At 39.3% G+C, this 26,332-nt stretch overlaps 1 protein-coding gene across 2 annotated transcripts in view; it reads left to right on the top strand.

Annotated features, from left to right (window-relative positions):
• The window catches only part of MCPH1 (microcephalin 1), a 240,879-nt gene extending 232,771 nt beyond the window's left edge, over positions 1-8,108 (top strand). For both annotated transcript variants that reach the window (XM_045086169.1, XM_004766753.3), the window contains exon 14: positions 7,722-8,108. In XM_045086169.1, the coding sequence (XP_044942104.1) occupies positions 7,722-7,777 (56 nt within the window). In that variant the 3' untranslated portion in view covers positions 7,778-8,108. The remainder of the gene's footprint in view (positions 1-7,721) is intronic.
• The last annotated feature ends 18,224 nt before the right edge of the window (positions 8,109-26,332 follow it).

Here is a 26,332-nt window from a genome sequence, read left to right as displayed (position 1 = left end):
TGGTGAATTACAGATCCAGCGTTCCTAGGCACCTGCATCTCCATTCAGACTCTTCCTTTGTAAAAAGTAAGATTTTAATGCCACTCCCAGTAAGTGGCATCTCTGCGCAGCCATAACAGAGGCACTCAGGTGGTGCATGCGGACACCGAAGCTGAAGGATCCAGCCTCTGCGTGAAGTGACAAGAAGCGGTTCCCAGTTTGCAGGAGGAGAAAAAATACGTGGATGAAGATCTTATTTTTCTTAAGTTTTGGTACTTGAGGATGAACGAATACATAGCAATAAATACAGAAGAATGTTGGAGGAAGTGAATAATAAAAATGTATCAAATATTAACAAAATCAAGGCAAAAAAAGGTTTTTGAGAGATGAAAGAGCTCTTTGGGGGGAAAAAACCATCGGTAGTCAAAAATCCTAGCAGCATCAAGAGGAAGAGAAAAGGTTCCCGTGAACATTCTATGAACTGAACTGGGGCGGCCACCACAGAGACAGTAAGGATATTTAGAAATCAGGACAGCACGCTGAATAAATTCATACCAGCCGTTTTGAAAATAAGATGGACAACTTCTAGAAAAAAATTATCAGAATAAACTCAAGACATAGAAAACCTGAACAATTTCAACCATTTAAAAAACTGAATGATAAATGTATGCCTCTTACCCTCCGTCAAAAAAAGACACCTGCCCGGAGTGACATCCGCAAAATGGTAGACTGAAAAGATCCAGGCTTCCTTCTTCCCCACAGAAACCCCAGAAAGCCCCCAGCCAGAGCTGACCGTCTAAACCAAGTCTGTGGGAGCGCTGCGCAGCAACCAAAGGTTTAGCAATCAGGACAAAGGCCAATCAAGCCAAGCCTTGTTCAGGGCAGTCGGGAAGCTGTGTGACTCCTACTTGTGCCCCACCATCTCGGTTTCCTCTCCTGGGATGCAGCCCTTATTTTGTTCTAACCTGCTTGGGAAATACCAAAGAAACTGACTTGCTCACTCATCTCGAATAATATGTGCAGGAAAAAAGGTAGAAACTACTTTTAAAAGCTGCAAAGTAGGAAACAAACACAAAAATAGGTAACAAATCCCAACAAGAAAAACAAAAAGACAACCTTTCATCCATCATGGGACACAATCAACCGAGTGAAAAGCCAGCCTATGATGGAATGAGAGAGAATGTTTGCTAAAGTAAGGGTCGATATCTAAAAAATAGAATTAATACAGCTCAACAACAACAACACAAGACCTGATTAAAAAACAGGTCCAAGACTTGACTAGACATTTCTCCAGAGGAGATATACAAATGGTCAATAAGCATGTGAAAATATGCTCATCATCAAATCATTAGGAAAATGCAGATTAAAATCACCATCAGGTACCACTTGAGACCCATAAGGATGGCTACCATAAAAACAGAAAAGCACTGTTGAGGATATTAGAGAAGCCAGGGTAGGAGACAGTTACAGTTGTTCCTCAAAAAATTAAACAGAACTACCTTGTGACCCAGTGATTTTACTTGCAGTTATATATCTCAAAGAACTGAACAAATATTTGCATACGTGTGTTCATAACAGCACTGTTTACAATAGCCAGAATGTGGAAGCGACTCAAACGTCCATCGGCGGAACAAAATGTGGTCTATACATACAGTGGTGAATCGTTCAACCGTAAAAAGGAAAGATATTCTGATACATGCTACAAAGTGAATAAACACGAAAAACATGTTAAGTGAAATTAGCCAGCCACAAAAGGGCGAATATTATGATTCCATTTACATGAATTACCCAGAACAGACCCGTCCATAGAGACGGAGCTTATACAGGTTGCCAGGGACTAGGAGGAGGTGGGAATTACACTGCTGAGTGGTTATTTAATGACCGTGGAGATTGTATTTGGGATTATGAGACGGTTCTGGAAATGAATCGTGGTAATGGTCACATAGCATCACGACTATTCTTAACTGAAAAATGGACAAAATGGTAAATTGTGTGTCATGTTTGTATTACTATAGAAAATATTTTCAAGATCCTGTTAAAACTGTCTAGGACAGGTAAGACCAAACACTACGAACTGCTGCAGAGAAAAGTGAAGGGGGAAGCTCTTCATCTCATTTTATAAGGCTAGCATGATCTTGAACTAATACTACTTAAATTTATATGGACATAGAATTCCAAGATAAAATATTTTGCACATTAAATTTAGCAATGAGTTAAGAAACATGCGATCAAGTAGAGTTTAGCCCAAGAATGTAAAGATAGATGTCATTAAATCTTTTTTTTTTTTTTCTGGTCCACTAATTTTCTCAGATGTCAAAAAGAAAATTCCAGTGTCTGGTCGTGATAAAGACTCTTCATTAACTAGGAATAAAAGAGAACTTAATGTGGTAACGTAGCTATAGAAAACCTACAGTATATCTTTTATTTACTAATGAAAACCTTAGTTTGAGGTTTAAGCAAGTACAAAATACATATGACTACTCTTACTCTTTCAACAGAGATCGAGAGTTCCTAACCCAAGGGATAAGAGGAGACACACAAAGGAAATGTAAGAATTATAAAGAAAGAGACAAATCCTCATATTTGCGTATGAAACAGCTGCTTAACACAGAAAAATCTAGGACAACTAAGAAACAGTTAAAACTGATTCAGCAAGATTAGTCTATTAGATTCACTTGGTAAAACCAGGAGCATTGCTATATCCAGTAGTAAATGACTGTAAAACATAATAGAAAAACTAGTGAATTCAAGGTTATCCACCAATAATATCGTTTCTCTCACATTTCTTGGGTGAGAGGTGACCGCTAGTATACTAGGCATAAGCTAGCAGACGATCCTGTCTGTGACACCAGCCCCATTCTTGGCATGCTCTTGGAAAAGTTTTCAGTAGATGAATGTGTCCAGCCTAGTATCAGAGCAGATGGAAAAACTGCCCATGATCTTAGACTGAGCAGTTTCCTTCAAATACACATGACGTCAGGTCATTCACTCATTCATTCGGGTTCCGTCTTGAGCCCCCAGCATCATGTGGGCATTACTGGAATAGGAATTGACAAGGCAGACACGGAGCTTGTCCCTGTGGGACTTAGATTCTAATGAAGACAAATATTGTCTGTCTTCATTAACACATTACAATGTGTTTTTGAAATCCTGTCGGTGATCAGTGCTACAAAGAGAACAGGGCGTGGGTCGTTACAGAGACGGAGAGGTCGGCTCCTCGCGGAAGAGCTGTATTCTAGCTGAGACCCCAATGAGGGACGCAAGCGTGGGCTCCTGTCGGTCGAAGCAACTGGCCTTTTAGGCTAAGGGAACAGCTAGGACCAATGTAGAGAGGCAGCAGGGGCCCTGGACTGTGAAGAAGTGATGAGAAATGAAGCTGGAGAAGTGGCCAGAGGCTGGACCGCTCAAGGCCCTTTTGAGCCATGGTGACACCTTTAGTTTTGTTCTGACTAGAAATGGAAGCCACCAAAGGATTTTAAGTGGGAGAATATATATCTTTAAGCAGAAGCAGAGAGAGCAGTTTTAGACCCTTGCCCTGGTCCCGGTGATAAATGATGGTGGGTGGTCACGACCAGGGGGTGACAGTGGGGGGAGGTGTGAAGCTGCCAGACTTCTAGTAGAAATCCTAGAGCCAGCTGGCCTTGCTGATAGACAGCACGTGGTTACCAGGCCAGAGGAGTCGAGGACAACTCCCAGAGTTGAATGTGAGCATCGGGAGAGAAGGCGGATTGTCCCAGAGATCAGGATCCGCCGAAGCCCTGAAGGAACAGGGGCTCCCTCAGCATGGAGCGCAGAGCCTGCAGGCCTGCCACGCGGAAGAGGCGGGAAGTCTGGTTCCGTGTGGTTCCAGAGGGACATGAGATCCGCAGATGACAATTCTGGGAAGGGCAGTCACAGGCTCGTTCAGAGAAAGGACTTTAGGATCATTTGTGACCGGCTGGGCCCCCTGCTAAGGATGCCTTCAGTGTCAAGCCCCTGTCCTAGTGTTCCCAGAGGCCGGGTGACTCCGACAGAGCGGAAGAGCCGATCCCACAGCCGAGTGTCTGGCCGCGTGGCTGCTCCTGTTTCAGCCCTAGAGTTGTCGTCCGCTGCTTGTGATAAGCGAAGATAAAGCTCCCAGTGGGGTCCTGAGAGTTCTAGCTCTCTCCACACACAGTGCCATTAGCTGCCGGCAACGGGAGCGTCAGTTCAATAAACTGACCGGCCCGCCGCACTGTCCACAAAATAGCACCTTCCTTCACCATCCCAATCCTCAGACCACACCGAAGTGCAGCCAGTAAAGTGACTCGTGTGTAAAGGTGCGCCAAGACCTGCTAACTAACCTTGTTAAAATAAGACAAACTTTTTTTTTTTCCCCAGTTTAAATTTCACGGGAGCTACTCGTGTACTGTTTGTCTCTCTTTCCACTGGGCAGGACCGGCGTTCCTCGGACATCCGTCCTGCTGGTCCCATTTTATGGGGTGTTTGCGGAGGATGCGTATGATGTGACGTTGGAATTTTGGGAATGTGGCTGTCCTCAGATGACAAATGAACTTGGACAGAAGTCGTTTTTCACATGTGTGTGTACATGTTTGGGGACCTGCCTGGAGACATGAGGGGCTCCCCGGACACGGACGTCCTGGCTTTCAGCCACCAGGCCGCGGTCAGGAGCTCTTCCGACGCCCGGGTTTGCTCAGCACACGCACAGGCCCAGCACTACACGCACCTCAGTACGGTTTCTCCCGAGCCCGTGGGATAATTCCTTACGGGGTGCCAGCATAGCACCCACCTCAGCAAGAGGGGGTCGGCCACAGACTAAGTTGTGAAGTCACATTTAGGATTCTCTTTTATTTTATCTAAGTTAAAAACCTGCCTCTTCTCCAGTCAACCTCTCTCATCCACCAGCGAATGAATGAATGAATGGACGCTGCCCGCATGGATGTATGGAGTGACATTTGATTTCAGGTCCAAGAACTCAAACAGAGAAATACATCAAGTCCCCAAACCTTAACAACCCCCCCTTCAACTACCATAAAGATGGAAGAGTGGTTTTAATTTTTCAAAAACATAGTTATATAGAAATAAATGTATATAAACCAATGTATTGTTCGAGGGTTTTCTGAGACGGAGGCTCCCATACTCCTGGAGTTTTTGTTGGACCCTGTCTAGGAGAGCTTCCATTTTAACACAGAAACAGCCACCTCGTTCTGAGCCCTTGGCGGGAGTGTGATGATGCCATGCGCTCATGGCTGGACGTTTGAAGTGATTTCCACGGTTTCTGCTATTATGGAGTTTGTAGGATCTAGCTGGAACAATTGGAACTCAATTTTAAGAGATCCTTCCTTTTGAGCTTTGATTATTCGAGGGCAATCCCAGGCGTGAGAATTTCTGTGAAGCAGATTGGTCTCTGGCGTCGCGGTGCCCCGGCTACTGTGTTCTCTCAGTCTTGACACAACGCTCGGTGGTGCGAGTATTTTACAGCATATGGATGTCCTGTTTCCCACGTCCTCACCAGTATCGGACAGGACCCATATTTTCATTATTTGGTGATCTGACGAATTGGACGAATAGATCACGTTACTTAATTTGTTGTTCCCCAACTACTAAGTTACAGATGTGTAGGCCTGTCTTAGAGAGGGTTTCTAGGTCTCATGGACGGCCTGTCCTTGTCCCTGGTCTATTTGGAAATTAGGCTGGTTTCTTTTTCACACTGTTCTACAGAATCCTTCTAAAATACGGTCCCTAATCTTGGGTTCTCAGTGTAAAATTCTCTCAGCTGCCCCATCTTTAATTCTGTTTATTGTGTATTCTGTGTTACAGAGGTTTTAGTATTTAATTATTAATCTCTGTGGATTCAAATTCCATTTTCCCAAGGCATGTGAATTTGGGTTTCACTTAGGAAGGTTATCTCTAGCCTCTGAGCTTTAGAACTAGTCTCCTATCTCAATGAATACTTACATTTCTTTTCTTGTTTATAGCTTATTCATCTGTAATTTATTTATTGTGTGATGTGAGGGGATTGTACCATCTGTTTGTAACTCGCCCATTCGGCACTGATTTTGAATGCCCTTTGACTCGTCTGTTAATTTCCCAAATATGTAAGGCCATGTTTCCAGACTCTCCCATTGACCCATTTATCTGGTTCTGTGCGAATTACATACTATTTTACTACTGTAATTTTATAGTGTGTTTTGGTATCTAGTGTATCATATTCTCACTATTCCTTTTCTTCAAAATTGTCTTGCTACATATTTTTCTTTCATGTAAACATCAGAATAAGTGTGTTAATTTTTTTACAAGTATGTCACCATTTTTTTTAAAAGAAATATTTGGCCTTGTGTTATATTTTATTTTTGATTAATTAGACAAGATTGCCATCTTTTTTGCAATCTTTTCTGGCTTTCAAAAATGACATCCCGTCAGAAACCTTAGGTGTAAAAATTGAATCCACAGAGTTTTACCACCTGGAAGAAAATAGGAGTGAATTGCTTTAAAACAAGGTAAAGGGAAAAGCTTTCTACCTGTGGTTCAAAGTCCAGACGCAGTAAGTGATTTACATAATCTGAATGCATCCCTAAAAACTTCTTTGCATAAGAAAAGTCAAAAGGTGAATGACAGAGAGAAAGTATGTCCAACGCATACCACGAATGAAGGACTAACACTAAAACGGAAATCATGATACTGTCACTTCACTGCATTGTGCAGAGAAGTAAATGGTTGTGCTTAGTGCTACTAATGGTTGTAAAAGCCATGTCAGCATATTAATCTTAATGTATCATGTATATAATATATAAAACAAGTGTTAGTGCGCCTCCCGTCTGAAATGCAGCTCACTGGCTCAGACCTTTTGTGGGGAGGTGCATTTGTCCTGGGCAGGCCACGACTAAATTCTGGGACACTCTCGGGACCTACACCGAAGATGCGCCATTTTGTCTTCCACTATCTTCCTGTATTCACAGAACAAACCTATTTTTTTACTTTCTCTCTGCTATCGCTTGTCGTTGTGACATCTTAAGATCCTTCAATATAATTTGTCCATCCCTGTGGACATCCCATAATAGTAATTATTAAGTTAACTGTGACTTAATTTGCAATTCCATCAGTGTTGCCAACCCACTGCGTTCCTCTCTCATCCTCCTACAAGCAGGGCTGGGAGTGGAACGTTCTCCTGCATCTGTAGCTCATCCTGGACCAGGGGACTTCTTGTGACTTTGATGAAATGACAGGCCTTCAGACTGACAGGACTTTAGAGCTCACTAGTCCAGCTTCTTCAACGGAAAAAGAAAGACCTGAGTAGTAGAAACTGCTTACTAACTCTGTACTCTGCCTGAAGTACTCAGCTAGGTAGATAGGCTAGCTACACGGCCTAGAATGTGTTGTGCCGTATGGACAACTTACATAGTTACACAGACTTTGCCACCAGAGAGTATTTTCTGTAGCGAGCAGATATTTGAATTCTGGTCTTCCATGCCACAGACTGGCAAACTTCCCACCCTGACGTAGCATCTTGCCATGATGCCAACACCCTGTATGTCCAGTATCTATAGGAATATGTGCCTACTGAGCCCTTAAAATGTGCTCGTGTGACGGGAACTGAATCATTTATTTTACTTTAAGTAGCCACATGTGCTATGTGGACGTACAGTCAGGGCAGCTCTAAGCCATGTAAGATTTTAAAATAGGACCTTGTGTAAATAAAAAGGTTTCTATTCCGCTGTATGGTTGGCCGTTGTAAATGCTAACCCGCTTTTCTCTTTCTCTAGATTCAGTCACTCAGCACAAGGTCTGTGCCTTTGACAACTACCTGTTGCCGCAGTGAGGGAGCCACCAGTCAACACCACGGGCTGCTGCAAATAGCTCGCAAAGCTGTCTCTGGACACTGACATAAGCAAACACTGAGAGAAGGAATGGACATAGAAGCGATGCCTTTTTATATCATCACCTGTGTGCCTTGTGGTTTTTATATAAAGAACCTCCTCCGTTTGCCTTTCTGATGACTGAATGTGTGCTTTAAAGAAGCACTGACCAGCTCTATTTGGGCCTCTTCTATGTAATGCCAGTCTTAGTATTTTAATGATGATCATGATTAAAAGGTCACAGAACCTTGGTCATGGAAGCACTATACTGTTAAATAAAGAGTGGGAATTCCTTTTAGTTGTTTTATTTCTGAGATCAAAGAACACCTTAAGTTTCCTGGTTGGACTCAAAGATCTTTGGACTCAAAGATCTTCACTGACATTTCATATCCTAGACACGAAGGTTATCAATCAGTTATTAGGGTTCCTTTTTACCTACTTGAGATTCTTCTCAAAGTAACTAATAAAGACAGGTGTGGGAGTGTTGCAGTAACTAGTGCTTCTCTGGGTTAGTTTATGGTGAGGAGAGAGTTACCAACGAGAGACCATGGCCTCCACTGGCTACACAATGCTTGCCGTTCCTTCAGAGGAATTGGCAGTGGGCTGAATCGCACACACACTAACTGGTCACCTTCTAAAGGAGAGAAATGCTAAGTGCTCACAAGGCTGAAGGTGCCACGCAGACTTCCTGCTGGTACCGTTCCCTCCCCGTGTTACCCGCCTTCATCTCTGCTGTCATCCCAACCTTAATAAACTCCAAGTCCCTCCACAAATTTGCGTAACCGCTTCTACGATAAACCTTTGAAGAAGGAAATAACAATGTGCCGGGAAAAAAGGGTTTCCTCTTAGTTTTAATCTTATACATGCCCCCCCGACAATCCCCTACTATTACTCAAGCCCCAAGAACAACTGAGCCTCCGTACAACTCAGCAGGCCTCTGCCCCTCCTTCCATGTTATAAACCCTGTTTCGCGATACCCACAGCCACAGTGGGCTTGGCTACCTTGAAGCTCAGGTACTTGGCAGAGCTCCCACAACACCACAGATTCCCAGGAGGCCAGTGAAAATTGTGCTGACATGTTAGGGACTGTCCCCTACCCCATCAGCCACAGATGACCACCTAGGCCTGCACTGTCCGTGTCAAGTTCTGATTCCAAATGCTGGCCTGCCAGTGACTGGTTGAGATTCTTTCTAAAAAGTAACATTTTAGGAGGATGCTAATTTGGGTCAGGAATTACACTAAGCATTGTATAGCTGGTACCTCATGCAATCTAATAATCCTAGAAGTTAGTTGCTACAGGTTGGTAATCCCTTATCTGAAACACAGAGCTAAGAAGTATCTCAGAGCTCTCTATATTTTAATTTTGAAAGGTACGTGTCTCTCAGCATTTCTCTGTGAGACTGTACTGCCGATCACACCCAGAGAAGGCGTCAAGAAAAAGGAATTAAGGCATGTAGGTTGGAAATGAAGTAAAACTATTCTGAAAGGTTACTACTACCTGTAGAAAATAATAAAGAATCAAAGATAATATGGAATAAATGAGCAAGGTAAGCAAGATTTATAATCAATATACAAAACTGAATTGTGTTTCTGTGCACTGCAATACATAATTCAAAAATGGAATTAAGAATACAATTTCATTTACTATGGCAACTAAAATTCAATAGGAAAAAAATTCAGGAAATGTAAGACATTTTACTAAAACCTATCACTGCTGAGAAAAACGTTAAAATATGCCAAATTTTTGAATTAGAAGACTCAATATTGATGTCAGTTCTCCTCAAATTCATCTATAGATTAAATGTAATCATCAAAATCCCAGGTGGCTTTTTTTTTGTTGCATTTGAAAATCTGATGCTAAAAACTGATATGAAAATGCAAAGAAACCCTAGTAGACAAAACAGTTTTTTAGAAAAAGCTATGTTGGAAGATTTACTCTGCTGGATTTCAAAATGTACTATAAAATTAAAGCAGTCAAGAAGTGTGGTGTTGGCACAAAAGTGGAATATAGATCAAGGGAACAAAATAGAGAATCTAAGTATAAATCTTAATATTTATGGTCAGTTGATTTTCAACAAAGGTGCCAGGCTGTGCAATGCAGTAGGATATTCCTTACAACAGATGTCATGGAAAAAGAAAAACAAGAAGAAAAAATACACTTATATCCTTCATACGCAAAGTCAAAAGAAAATATGTGTAGATCCTTACCATACCATACCATCATACCATAATCAAAAATTAACTCAAAATGGACCAGAAACCCAGGTCAGGGCTTGCCAACCTCAGCACCACTGACATCCTGGATGAGATCATTCTTTGCTGTCGGGGGCTGTGCCATGCACTGTAGTACATTTAACACCATCACTGGTCTTCTCTACCTACTAGACACTAGTAATACACCCCACCCAGCTCTGACAATCCAAATGGTCTCCTGGTGTTCCAAATGGTCCCCGGAGAGCAAAATTCTCATCTGAGAGCCACTGATGTTCATAAAACTGACATTATAAAATACCTAGAAGGAACAGCAGGAAATCTTACATTAAGTTAGGCAAAGATGTCTTAGATATGAAATAGATACTAAAGGCACAATTCACAAATGAATCGGGCCTCAAAGTTCCTTTTTTTTTTCGTTCTTCAGAAGAAACCATAAGACAATGAAAAGACAAGCCACAGACTAGAAGAAAATGCAAACCATATATCTAATAAAGCAATTTTATCTAGACTGTGTAAAGAACTATTCATTAAGAAGATAAAAAATGGAAAAAGGCATTTCACACAAGAACATACAGAAATGATTATAAACACAAAAAGGGGCTCAACATTATTAGTCATTGGAGAAACAAGCTCAAAGCACAATGAGATACCCACATGCCCTCTGAAATGGCTGTAACTAAGAATTGTGGCAACACCAATATGTGGAGAAACTAGAGCCCTCGTATACTGCTGGTGTGACTACTAAAATGGTACCGTCCCTTTGAAACCTGTTTGGCAGTTTCTTTTAAAAATTAAACCTACAGAAAAAAAGAAAGAAAGAAAGAAAATTAAACATACTTTACCATATGACCCAGCAACTTCACTCTTAGAGAAATGAAAATGTGTCTACACCAGGAGTTGTACACCAGTGTTCACAGCAACATTATTCACAACAGCCCCAAACTGGAGGCAATCCATCCTTTGAAAAATGGAGATGCAAAATGTGTACATACATGTTAAAGACAGCATGCCACAACACAGATCATCCCCAAAGACACACAACAAGTGAAAGAAGCCAGACTCAAAATATTACATGTTATATGATGCTATTTGGATAAAAATGCTAGTGAAGTCAAAAGCATAAAGGCAGAAAGACACATGAATGTTTCTGTACTGGGGATAGGAGTGGAAAGAGACTGCTAACATTTGGGGGTGATGTTCTGAAACTGGGTCAGGGTTTTTGTTATACAACCACATGCACTGACTGAGATTGCTGAATGGCACACTTCCCCCAGGCCAATTTTAAGGTGCAGAAAACATCCTTGAAACTGTTTAAAAGAAGAAACAGTTGTGTGGCGACTGTGGCATGGTACCTCTCGGATCGCACTTGACAAAGAACCTTCTGTTCTGCTGTAATGAACACAGCTAGCCGACAGCCTTCAACCACCAATGGCCAGCACCTTGGCCTCATCCTTCCAAGCCAAGCCCTTGTCTTTCTGGGCAGTCAGTCCCCAGCCAAGACCTGAGCCCAATGTGGCTCAGGAACCCAGCGATTCTGCTAATACAAAAATCTGCCAGATGTCCTGCAGGCTTTCCTTATGGGATCCTGCTTCATCCGCCCTGAATTTCTCACAGGAGTTATCCCCAGTAAGACTCTGGCTCTCCTAACTCCTGCCAGGGTCAGCTACCTGGCGGCCCACCCAACACAGAGTGCTGTGATGCGTCCAATGCCCTGCGCAACCCCAAGCCAGCACCTGTACCTAATATTTCTGCAATGACACATCAGTTTAAGCGGGATACCCTAGAGCTATTCATAGTTCCATCTATATTCAGGTCCGAGTTGCCTCTAATTCATTTACAAAACCTTCTATTTTTCAGACTGTTTGGACTCTGGAGTTGTGGTTAAGGGACTGTGGGACTCATTATTATCTATGAATACTCTATCTGGACATTACATAACTTGCACAGACTCACATAAAACCGCTGGTGGAAGAACGGGTGTTTGAATGTCCCTACACAGTACTCCAAACTCACTTGGGCTCAGCAGTGCAACTCTGAGGTGCTGGTGGGCTGGTAAGAATCAATTTTAAAATGTTGAGTTAGTGCCCACCACACGAAGATCACTATTCTAAATGCTGCACATGCTTTGTGTCCAGTAGACATCAATATCCTATGGTCCTTAAACTTGAAATCAAAGTATTTCCAAGAAACCTTAATTAGCAATGACTTCTAGCTTTTTTTATTAAAAAATAAGAAAGCTATTCAAACGATATTGCGTGAAACTCACAATAGGTAAAACAGATCCCTGATTAAACTCTGATTAAAAATTGGGAGGGGAAGTGGGAAGGTTAGAGACCCTTACCCACGGGGCCTGTCCTTCTGTCCCCCAAGGATAAACTCCACGATGTCTCTGCGAGTACTAACGAGAGAGCCCCAGGGAGGGCAGTCTTGACTGACAAGGAAGCGGACACCTCCAAAGCCATTCAACTGGCTGAGCAGTAATTCTATGAAAAGAACCTAAACATCAGGACTCCTTTGCGCCCAAGAAGACAAAAACCAAACTGTCTATACATAAAAGATAGAGTCAAACACCAAACACTGGAAAGATGAATCCCAAATGCGATTTCATCAGATGCAATTAAAGCTTCTTTGAGTTGTGAAAGCCGCTCCCATTATTTTGTGTACACACGGCAGCGGTTTGGGACAGAACATTTCCCACTACATGTTATATTAGGTATTACCAACATCTTGTGTTTTTAAAAATGCCATTTAAAGGCTTAAGAGATTTAATTTCCTCATAGAAATTATTACAATGGGGGAAGTGGGTGGCTCAGTCAGTTAAACATCTGACTCCTGGTTTCAGCTCATGTCATGATCTCAAGGGCTGTGAGATCGAGTCTCCCTGCATCTGGCTGGGCGCTCAGCGGAGACCCTCCTGGGGTTCTCTCCCTCTGCTCTTCCCGGACTTGGACAACAGAGGCTTGCACAGTCACACTCTCTCTCTCCAATCAATTTTTAAAAATTATCATCACAATAGATTGACTTATTCACAACTATGCCCTCTACCAATGGTTTGAAAAGTTTATGAGAACATTCTGAGCATATACATTTTTTAAAAAATATTTTATTTATTTATTTGACAGACAGATCACAAGTAGGCAGAGAGGCAGGCAGAGAGAAAGAGGAGGAAGCAGGCTCCCTGCTGAGGAGACAGCCCGATGCAGGGCTCGATCCCAGGACCCTGAGATCATGACCTGAGCCAAAGGCAGATGCTTTAACCCACTGAGCCACCCAGGCATCCTGAGCATATACATTTAAGGAAGGATTTATATGAGTGTTTCTCAAACTTTACAGTGAATTTGAATCATCTGGGGATATCCATAAAAGGCAAATTCTCATTCAGGAGATCTGGGGTGGGATGAGAAATTCTGCATTTCTCAAATCTCCCAGATGATGTCCTGGAGCTGTTTGAGTAGCAAGGATTTAGAATCCTTGGAGGGCTATTTTAGATTTACATATCATTTACATCTAAATAGGAATTAATGATTTGGGGATTTTAATGTCTTATTACACAGAACTGCTGTCTCTAGCAGTGTGTTGCAAATATGTTGTAAATTTCTTATCAAGTTATTTCTTTGCAAATACCTTGGTCAATGACTCTTAAGTCTGATTTAATATTAGAATCAGCTAAGGAGTGACTGTAGAAATGTGCAGACACCAGACAGCACACAGCAATTCTGATTTAACTTGACTGGGCATCCATATGTTTGGGATGTGTGTTTTTGTATTTAGTTTTATGCAATTTCATCACCTCTGAGGTTTGTGTATCCCTTATACAGTGAAAATAGATAATGTTCCTATCTCAGTGATCACTCACGTTGCCCCTTTATAACCACACCTGCTTCCCTACCAGCTTCCTCTACTTCCTTAACTCCTGGCAACCACTAACCTTTTTTCCATTTCTATAACTGGGTCATTTCAAGATTTTTATGTGAATGGAATTGTACGGTATGTAACCTTTTGGCATTGGCTTTTATCACTCACACAATTCTCTGGGAATTCTTACATATTGTATGTATGAATAGTTGGTTCCTTTTTATTGTTGATCAGTATTCCAAGGCATGGATGTGCCACAGTTTGTTTAACCATTCACCTCTTGAATAGGGTGAAGATAATGTGAAATGTCCTGGCCCCTTGTGATGTTCATGGGTTGACATGACTGGATTATGCGGTACCTGGATATGTGGTCAAATATGATTCTGGGTGTGTCTGTGGGGACATCTCTGGATGAGATTACCATTTGAATCAGTAGACCAAGTAAAGCCAGTTGGCCTCCCCAATGTGAGGGCGCCTCAGCCATTCAGTTGAAGGCCTGGATGGAACAAAAGGGTGGGACCTCCCTGAGTTAAGCGGAACTCTTCATGCCTGACTGTTTTTACCTAAGATATTTGTCCTTTTCTGCCTTTGGACTCAAACTGAAATAGTGTCTCTTTGCTTGAATCTTGAGCTTTCCTGCTTTCAAACTAAAACTCACATTAACTCTTCCGGTTCTACAGCTTACTTTAGTGTAAGAGTGAGAGTAAGGGAAGCAAGAAGACATTTCAAGCAAATGGTAACAAGAAAAACAAAGCAGATAACTATACAAATATCACACAAAACAGACGTTAACAATGGTATAAAGAGATATAGAAGGTCCCTTAATGATAAAGGGATATATCCACCAAGAAGATATGACAATTATAAATATTTATGTGACCAAGATCTGAGCACCTAAATACATACATAAAGCAAAAACTAATAGAAATAAAAGGAATAATAAACTGCGGTATGATAGTAGTTGAGAACTTTAATACCCCACAGTCAACAATAGATAGATCATCCAGACAGAGAATCAGTAAGAAATCAGATTTAAACAACACTTTAGACCAAATAGAACAGAGAGATACAAAGCACCTATTCAACAACAGCAAGATACACATTTTTTTCAAGTGCACATAGAACATTTTCTGCAAGAGACCATGTTTTTGGCCACAAAACAAGTCTTGGAAAATTCAAAAAGATTGAAATTATGCCACATATCTTCTCTGACCACAATGGTATGAAGCTGGAAATCAGTAACAAGAAAACTGAATAATTTATGAACGTGCAGAAATTCAACAACACTCTTCTGAACAACTAATGGATCAGAGAAGAAAGTCAAGGGGAAACATGGGGTCTTGAGACAAAATGGAAACACAACATACCAGAACTTAATGGGATGCGGCAAAAGTGGTTTTAGGAAAGAAGTTCATAGTAATAATGCCTACATTAGGAAGAAAGACACACACCCCCAACACACCCTGCCACACACACACAAAACAAACAATAAAACTATCTCTACATCTTAATGAAATAAAAAGAACAGAGACCAAAGTTAGAAGAAAGAAAATAACATAGAACAGAAATAAATGAAATAGAGAACAGGAACACAATACAAATAATTAACCAAATCAAGAGTGTTTGTTGAAGATAAACAAAATGGACAAACTTTTACCTAGACAAACCAAAGGAAAAAAGAGGACCCAAATCAACAAAGTTATAAATAAAACAAGACACATTGAAAACTGATGCCACTGAAATTTAAGGATCATGAGAGGCTGCTATGAACAAGAATATGCCAACAAATTGGACAACCTAGAAATAACAGGAAAATGCTGAGAAACATATAACTCGCCAAAACTGTATCAGGAAGAGAGAGAAAATCTGAATAGACCAATTACTGGTAAGGAGACTGAAGCAATAATCAAAATTCTCCCAACACAGAAAAGCCCAGACCAGATGCTTCATTGGTGAATTTTACCAAACACTTAGTAACTAACCAGTTCTTCTCACATTTTTTTTTAAAAATTGTACAGTATAGAACACCTTCAAACTCATTTTATGAGGCCAGCATTACCTTTATACCAAAGCCAGAAAAGGATACTACCAGAAAAGAAACTAGAATATAGATGCCGAAACTCTCAACAAAATACTAATGAACTGAATTCAGTAGCACATCAAAAGGATGATTCACGGGCGCCTGGGTGGCTCAGTGGGTTAAGCCTCTACCTTCGGCTCAGGTCATGATCTCAGGGTCCTGGGATCGAGTCCTGCTTCCCTCTCTCTCTCTGCGCCTGCCTCTCTGTCTACTTGTGATCTCTGTCTGTCAAATAAACAAATAAAATCTTAAAAAAAAAAAAAAAAGGATGATTCACCATGACCAAGTGGGATTCACACCTTGAATGCAAGGGTGACTGAACGTATGCAAACCAATCAATGTGATATTGCACATTGATTGGATGAACAAAAAAAAGATCATGTTCATCTCAATAGACACTGTAAAAGCACATTATAAAATTCAACATACATTCATGATAAAAAATCTTAATAAATTATAGAAGATACATATTTCAACACAATGAAGGCCACATAGGATAAGCCTACAGCCAATGTTATACTTAATAATTGAAAGCTTATTGTCTAAGATCAAAAACAAGACAAGAGTGTCTACTCATACTATTCTTATTCTACATAGAAGTCCAGGCCAGAATAGTCAAGCAAACAAAAGACATAAAATGCATCATAATTGTAAAGAAAAAAGTCCCTATTTGAAGACAACATGATTTTATACAGAGAAAATACCAAAGAACCTCTCCCCAAGATTTAAACATACAGAACAAGTAGTTTTTCTATATACTGATGACAAGTTATCTGAAAAAAGAAATAAACAAAATGATCCCATTTATAAGAGCATCAAAAACAAACACTTAGGAATAAATTTAGCCAAGGAAGTGAAAGTTCTCTACTTGGAAAACTACAGTACATTGATAAAATAAATAGATAAAAAGAACACATTAAAAATTGGAAAGGAATCCTGTATTCTTGTACTGGAAGAATACTGTTAAAATGTCAATATCACCAAAACTATTTAAATAATACATTTTCTGAGGTTTTTATTTAAATTCTGGTTAACATATAGTGTAATATTAGTTTCAGGAGTAGAATTTAGTGATTCATTATTATGTATAATAGCCAGCACCCATCACTCGTTTAACCCATTCCCCTGCTTACCTACCCTCCAGCAACCCTCAGTTTGCTCTCTGTAGTTGAGTCTGTTTTATGGATTGCCTTTTTTTTTTCTCCACCTATGTTCATATGTTTTGTTTCTTAAATCAAAGTGAAATCATGGTATTTGTCTTTCTCCGACTTATTTCTCTTAGCATAATACACTCTAGCTCCATCCTCATCACTGCAAATGGTAAGAGCTCATTCTTTTTGATGGCTGAGTAATAGTCCATTGAGTATATATTTGCCATATCTTCTCTATCCATTCATCAGACGATGGACATTTGGTTCTTTCATAATTTGGCTACTGTTTGGTTCTTTCATAATTCAGCTACTGTTGATAATGCTGCTATAAACATCAGTGTGTATGTGTCCCCTTGAAATCTGTATTAAGATTTCAATGGCACTGTTCTTTTTTTTTTTTTTTCTTTTTACAGAAGTAGAAAGACAAGTGTAATACTTATATGGAACTGCCAAAGACTCCAAATAGCCAAAGCAATCCTCTGAAAGAAGAACAAAGCTGGAGGCATCACACTTTCTGATTTCAAGCTGTAGTATAAAGCTATAGTAGTCAAAACTATATGGTACAGGTATAAAAACAGACCAATAGATCAATGAAACAGAACTGAGGGCCCAGAAATAAATCCAGGAATATACAATCAACTAATATTTGACAATGAAGCCTGAAATATTCCACGGAGAAAAGTCAGTTTCTTCATTAAGTGCTGCTGGGGAAACGGGACATTCACATGTAAAAGAATGAAAATAGACCCCTATCTTATATCCTCATGAAAATGGATTAAAGACTTAAATGTAAGAACTGAAACCATGAAACTCCTGAAAGAAAACATAAAGAAAAAGTTCTGTGATGTGGATCTTGGCAATGACTTTTGGATATGAAACCTAAAGCTAAGGCAACAAAATAAAAAATAAGTGGAACTACATCAAGCTTAAAAGCTTCTACGGAGCAAAAGAAACAACCAATAAAGTGAAAAGACAACTTACAGAAGGGGAGGAAATATTTGCAAACCATGTATCAGATAAACATTTAATATCCAGAATAAAGAACTCATAGAACTCAATGGCAACAAACAAAAAACAATGCAACTAAAATGAGTAAATGACCTGAATAGAAACTTTTCCAAAGAAGATATATGAATGACCACCAGGTACATGAAAAAGTGCTAAGACCATAGTCGTTAGAGAAATGCAAATCAAAGCTGCAATGAAATATCACCTCATAGCTTTTAGGATGGCCATAATCAAAAGGACAAAAGATAACCAATGGTGTGAAAGATGTAGAGAAAAGGAAACACTTGAGCACTTGGAGGGATTATAAACCAGCACAGCCACTAGGGAAAGCAGTATAGAGGTTCCTCCGGAAATTAAAAATACCAATACCAGTTCTAGAGAAGATGGCAGCATAGGAGGATCCTAAGGTCATCTGACCCACAGATCCCTAGATAACCCCCACAGCAGTGTATATTACCCACAAAAGGACACAAAGACTGGCAGAAAAGACTCTCCACAGCTAATCATAGAGAAGAGGTCACACTGAAAATGGGGGGGAGAGCAGAGACATGGTTGGGAACCAGCTGACCCACAAGACTTTCTGCAGGAGGGAAGGACACTACAAACCCAGAGAAGGGGGAGGAGCAGACCCACAGGAGGCAACGCAGGCATGGGGGTGGGGGGGACTAGCACTAGGAAGACAAATCCCTACATTTGGCTTTGAAAACCACAGGGGTCTAATTTCACAAGTTTTTATAACCAGTGGGGCTCAACATAGGTACTTTAAAAATTCAGCAGACTCAGCTCTGGGAGAGCCAGAGAGCAACAGGAAAATGAGTGCTTGTCCCTAAAGAGCCAGAGCATTACAAATAGCCCCACTGAGATCTAGCATAGAAACAGCAGTTTGAAGAATACCTGAAAAATATGAGAAGGAGACTTATTTACTAAACTCAGAATGTGTGCTGGAGTGACAGGGGTCTTTAGGGACTTCTCTAAGGACAAAAGAGCTGGCAGGCATCATTTTTCCATCCTGCCCTCTGGCCTAGGTAACAACATACATGTGAAAACCACCTAGCCTCCTGACAGTGCCTGCCTTCCACCCCTCACATTCTCATGCAGGTCCACCAATCTCCCTTCAGCGGGAATCACCCAAAGTGGTGCCAAAAGGATGGCATTGTGCAAGCAGTCCTAACAGCGGGCAGCATCACTCCAAAGTGACTCCTGTTCTAGGGAGAAGGGAAGATAACTACACACACCAGTTTTCCTGTGGCCCCAGACATAGGCTGGTGGCAGACATCTGGTCTGACTTCCCTTTAGTGAAGACCTTTCAGGGAGCAACACAGGGAGAGCACCCTGGGGTTCAATGGGATGAATCTCTGTCTAGCAAATGTCTGGTGTAACTACTCAAGCCCAAGGCGGTCTCAGACTGGCCCATTAATAACAAAGGGATCAAACACTACCCACAACAGGCAAAGATAACCATTGCATATGACTGGACTGAAGGCAAATGTGGCTCAGCTAACAACAGTAACGTACACACAGTGTGCAAAGGAGACACCCCTCTGAAGGGCCAGGTTCTGTGAACAAGGAATTTTGCACAGCAGAACACTACAGGACCTCTTCATAAGGCCACTACTTTCAAGAGCAGGAGACACAGCTGACTTTTCTAACACAGAGAAACAAACACAGAAAGTTAGACAAAATGAGGAGACAATGATTATGTCCCAAATGAAAGAACAGGACAAAATCATAGCAGGGAGGCTATAGGAAATGGAGATAAGCAATGTGTCTGACCGAGAATTAATTATTTTTATTTTTTATTTATTTATTTTTTAGAGAGAGAGAGCTCGGGTGCAAGGCGAGAGGCAGAAGAAGAAGGAGAGCATCTAAAGAAGACTCAGGGCTGAGTGCAGAGACGGACACAGGGCTTGATCTCATGACCGTGAGATCATGACCTGAGCTAAAATCAAGAGTCAGATGCTTAACTGACTGAGCAACCCAGGCACCTCCTGACAGAGAATTTAGAATACTGGTCATAAGGATACTCACTGGACTTCAGAAAATTGTGGAGGATCTCAGTGAGACTCTCAACTAAAAGACAGAAAAATACATTAAAAGAACAAGTCAGAGATGAATTCAGTATCTGAAATTAAAAATATACTATAAGGAATAAATAGTAGACTAGAGAAAACGGAATGGATCAGTGAGCTGGAAAGCAGAAATGAAGAGCAATCAAAATGAATAGGAGAAAAAAAAGAGTAATAAAAAATAAGAATAAGTGAAGGGAACTCAGTGATAACATCAAGCATCATAACATTTGCATCTCCCAGAAGAAGAGAGAAAAATTGGAGCAGAAAATTTTATTTGGAGAAATAATATCTGAAATCTTCCAAAATCTGGGGAAGGAAACAGACCAGATCCAGCAGGCACAGAGAAGCCCCAGAAAAATCACCTCAAGGAGGTCCACACCAAAATAGTGACTAAAATGGAAAAATGTAGTGATAGAGAACTCTAAAAGCAGAAAGAGAAAAGCAGCTTAAAACAAAGACTGTAACAAGAGACAGAGAAGAACACTATATAATCATAAAGGGAATAATCTAACAAGAAGACAAAACAATTGTAAACATTTATGCACCCAACATGGGCATACCCAAATACACAGAACAGTGGTTAACAAATATAAAAGATGTAATCAATAGTATATAGTAATGGTAGGAGACTTTAATACCCCACTTATATCAATGTATATATCATCCAAACAGGAAATCATCAAGGAAACAGTCTACTGTTTGATACATTGGACCAGATGGATCTAATAGATTGATACATTGGACCAGATGGATCTAATAGATATTTTTAGAACAATGCATCCTATAATAGTGCAATACACATTCCTTTCAAGTGTACATGGAACATTCTCTAGGACAGATCACATGTTAGACCACAAAACAAGTCTCAATGAATTAAAAAAGACTTAAGTCAAATCATCCATCTTTTCTGACCACAAACTATGAAACTACAAATCAACCACAAGAAAAAAATAAGAAAAGAACACAAATACATGAAGGCTAAATAACATGCTACTAAATAATGAATGGGTCACTAAGAAATCAAAGAGAAAATTAAAAAAAAAAAAAAAAAAAAAAAAAAACAATGGTCCAAAATCTCTGGGATGTAGCAAAAGCTGTTCCAAGAGGGAAATTTATAACAATACAGGACTCAGGAAGAAAAATCTCAGGAAGAAAAATCTCAAATAAACAATCTAACTTTACATCTAAAGGAGCTAGAAAAAGAACAACAAACAAGACCCCCAAACCAGCAGAAAGAAGGAAATAAAGATTACAGCAGAGAAAAAAAAAAGTCAAAACTTAAAAAAATCAATAGAAGAGATCATTGAAACCAGGAGCTGATTCTTTGAAAAGATCAACAAAATGGATAAGCCTGTAGCCAGACACATCAAAGAAAGAGAAAGGCAGAAACAGAGTCAGACAGAGACAACTGAAACACAATTAGAGATGAAAAAGGAGAAATAACACCATAGAAATACAGTGGATTATAAGAGAATATTATGAAAGATATGTATTGCATGGAGTACTGGGTATTATATGCAAACAATGAATTATGGAACACTACATCAAAAACTAACATAATAAAATTTTAGAAAAGAGAAAGATATGCCAACAAATTGGACAACCTAAAAGAAATGGATAAATTCTTAGAAACTTAACCTCCCAAACTGGATTGAGAATAGAAAAGCTGAATAGGCTCATTGCCAGCAATAAAATTGAATCAGTAATAACAATTAAAAAAAAAAAAAACTAACTCCCAGCAAACAAAAGTCCAGGGCCAGATGGCTTCAATAGTGAATTCATCCAAACATTTAAGGAAGAGCTGAATACCTATTTTTCTCAAACTATTAAAAAAAATAGAAGAGAAAGCAAAGCTTCCAAATTCATTTTGAATTTGGAACAGCATTACCCTGATACCAAAACTAGAATAAGTAATTGTACAATTTGTATGGAAACACAAAAGACCCCCGCCCAAAGCCAAAGCAACCATGAAAAAGAACAAAACTGAAGATATCACAATCCTAGATTTCAAGATATACTTCAAAGCTGTAGTAATCAAAACAGTATTATTTCATTACAAAAATAGGCCCATAGTTCAATGGCATAGAAGAGAGAGCCCAAGAAACCCACAATTACATGGTCAATTAGTCTTTGACAAAGAAGGCAATGGGTAACAGAAAAAGTCTCTTCAACAAATAGTGTTGGGAAAACTGGAAAGCTCCATGCAAAAGACTGAAACTGGACCACTTTCTCACACCACACACAAAAGTTAACTCAAAACAAACACAGGTAGTAATTTCTCTGGCATAGGCCATAGCAACATTTTTCTAGGTATATCTCCTAAGGCAAGGGAAAGTAAAGCAAAAGTAAACTACTGGGAATACATTAAAATAAAAACCCTCTTCACAGCAAAGGAAATAATCAACAAAACTAAAAGATAGCCTACAGAATAGGAGAAGGTATTTACAATGATATATTCAATAAGGGGACAATATCTAAACTATGTAAAGAACTTAAACATCTCAACACATCTCAACAAAAAGCACAACCAATCCAATTAAAAATGGGCAGAAGATAGGAAGAGATATTTCTGAAAAGAAGACATACAAATAGCCAACAGTCACATGAAAAATGTTCAACATCAGTCATCAGAGAAATGCAAATGTAAACCACAGTGAAGTTCATCTCACACCTGTCAGAATGGCTAAAATCAAAAACATAAGAAAGAAATTTTATCAGGAATGTGGAAAAAAGGGAAACCTTGTGTACTATTGCTGGGAATGCAAACTAAAGCAGCCACTGTGGAAATCAGAATGGAACTTCCTCAAAAAATTAAAAATAGAATTGCCATATGATCCAGTAATTCCACTGCTGGGTATTTACCAAAAGAATGCAAAAATATTAATTCAAAGTGATATATGCACCCCTATGTTTACTACAGCACTGTTTACAATAGTCTTATTGTGGAAGTAATCCAAGTGCCCATCAATAGATGAATGGATATGGATAAAGAAAAAGTGGAATACACACACACACACACACACACGAATATTATTTGACCATAAAAAATGAAATCTTGCCATTTGCAACAGCATGGATGGATTAGAGGTTATAATGCAAAGTGAAATAATTCAGAGAGAGAAAGGCAAATACTATATGATTTCACACATTTGTGGAATTTAAGAAATAAAAGAGCAAAGAAAAAAGGAGATAAAACCCAGACTTATAAATATAGGTGAACAACTGGTGGATACCACACTGGAGGTGGGTATGGTTGAAATAGGTGAAGGAAATTAAGAGTACATTTACCATGATGAGAAGTGAATAATGTATAGAATTGTTGAGTCACTATATTGTACACATTAGACCAACAAAACATTGAATGTTAATTATATGAAATTTAAAAAACTGAAAAAAAACCCAAAACAAACAGAAATAGCATATGATCCAGCAATTCCACTTCTGAACATATATCCAAAGGAAATGAAAACCTCAAATTGAAATGATACCTGCATCTGTGTATTCACTGAACATTATTTACAATAGCCAAAACATGAAACCAAATTAAGTATCCAACAAGGAATGAATGTATAAAGAAGTTGTGGTAGTATAAGGGTCTAGTTTTAGTCTTTTGCATGTAAATATCCAATCCTCATATCTATGATATATAAGATTTGTAAATATATGTATTTCTATGTATAATAGACTACTATTCAGTCATAAAAAATGAGGAAATATGCCATCTGTGACTACATGGATGGACCTTGAGAGAATATGCTAAGTGAAGTAAGTCAGAAAGAGAAAGACAAATACCATATAATCTCACTTATATATGTCCAGTTATAAGATAAATAAATGCCAGGATTATAATGTTCAACATGTCATCATGAGGCCTATAGTTAACACTGCTATAGGGAAGTTATTAAAAGACTAACTCCTGGGGCGCCTGCGAGGCTCAGTGGGTTAAAGCTTCTGCCTTTGGCTCAGGTCATGATCCCAGGGCACATTGGGCTCTCTGCTCAGCAGGGAGCTTGCTTCCTCCTCTCTGCCTACTTGTGATCTCTGTCTGTCCAATAAATACATAAAATCTTAAAAAAAAAAAAAAAAGAATAACTCCTAAGAGTGCCCATCATAGTGAAAATTTCTCTTTTTGGGGTGGCTGGCTGGCTCAGTTGGAAAAGCATGCAACTCTTGATCTCAGGGTCATGAGTTCAAGCCCTACATTAGGGGTAGATATTACTAAAAAAAATTTTTTTTTCTTTTTCTCTTTATTGTATCCATATGAAATGATGAATATGAACTAAACTTACTGCAGTCATTATCTCACAATATATGTAGTTAAAACCATTATACTGTATACCTTAAACTTACTTACATACCAATTGTATCTCAATAAAACTGGAAAAAATAAAAACATAAAGAAATGAAAAAAATCCACTAATCAAAAGATGATTGAGAACACTGATAAAATAGGGAAATTTCTGAAAGTTTAATGAAGGGAGGAAGAAAAGAAAGCAAAAAAAAGTAGTAGAGTTGGAAAGGGAAAAGTTTTGACATTTTTATATACATTTTACTACATACATTTTTACAACTCCACATACTACATACATACAACTCTACTATATACTACATACAACTCTACATACATACTACATACATTTTTACAACTCTAAGTTTTAAATGTTGAGATATTTTTGATAACATGTGAAATTAACAATAAGAACTTGATGAAAAATAAAAGAAAATATAAAAGTTGATCTGGTATAATATTAGAATAAGAAGGTATAATTCAGGAAAAAAAATAAACAGGCTTACATAAAAATCAGAGCCAAGTACAACAACTAGAGGTTAGAATACAAGCAGGTTCAACACAAACCACTATCTGTACAGTAAAAGACTGCCAGTTGGTTATTGACACAATTAACCTTGGGAATATACTTCCATTTGTTTACAACTTGGGGGAAAAACCTTCCTTTCACCAAGGAAAGACTGCATAGGTAAGGAGATCAACATGATGGTGTCAGTGACCAAACATCTCCCTATAAAATAATATGCTAACGTGTCAAATGGATTGAAGAGCAGTGATTTGAGTATCCAAGTGGACATCACTTAAGGACCACGTGGGAGGTTATACAGACCTTAAAAGAGATACCTGGGTAGAGCCTGAGTGTGGTCAATATAAGGGTGGGGGACAAGAGTTTGTAGTTTTGCTCAAATATGTAAAACGAAGCAGCTGTGAGAGGTTTACAGACTTTATGCTTATATTTTTCCTGGTGGTCACGTATTCTACAATTATGTGGCTGCATTCCACATTATCTTGTCTGTTATGAAAAAAAACAACCCATGTTGCATGGAGAAATGGTTGTTCAGGAAAAGGAGGTATTCAGGGACTTCAGTGTTCTCAGCACTCTACAGCTTAGATTGCTCCATCTGTCACTGGCCACTGACTTTATTCTGAAAAGCTTAGAGAGGGAATAGAGCAAAAATGTCAAAAATAAACGAATGAAACTGATCAAAAAGAAAAGAATATCTGAATAAAACTAAAACCATTTGAAAATGCACACACATGAACATGCACGCACACACGTGCACACACACACACACACACACACACACACAACCCCCAGGCAAATTACTACTAAATACACAAAGAAGAGATTGTCTCAATCTTATATATTCTGGAAAATAAAGAATTTTCACTGAGTGATTTTTTTTTCAATGAGCTTATGAACTTTAGAGTAAAACCATACATTCTCGGGGCGCCTGGGTGGCTCAGTGGGTTAAGCTGCTGCCTTCAGCTCAGGTCATGATCTCAGGGTCCTGGGATCGAGCCCCGCATTGGGCTCTCTGCTCGGCAGGGAGCCTGCTTCCCCCTTCTGCCTCTCTGCCTACTTGTGATCTCTCTCTGTCAAGTAAAATAAATAAAATAAAATAAAAAAAAGATTAAAAAAAAAAACATACATTCTCAATAAAGTAGGAAGAGGGGAACTTCCTCGACTTTATAAAGACTTTCTACAAAGAAACTGAAAACTAACATTATATTTATCAGTAAAAAATTCAAAACTTCCCCACTAAGTTCAGGAACAAGATATAATATTCTCTCTTACTATTCCTTTTCAACATCATGATAGAAGTTCTAGCTAATGCTAGAATGCTAAAATT

This window comes from Mustela putorius, unplaced genomic scaffold (genome assembly GCF_011764305.1).
Source record: "Mustela putorius furo isolate JIRA1106 unplaced genomic scaffold, ASM1176430v1.1 tig00000905_pilon_pilon_pilon, whole genome shotgun sequence".
Taxonomy (NCBI): Eukaryota; Metazoa; Chordata; class Mammalia; order Carnivora; family Mustelidae; genus Mustela; species Mustela putorius.
The sequence above is the reverse complement of the archived record's forward strand: the minus strand, read 5'-3'. Positions and strand labels throughout refer to the sequence as shown.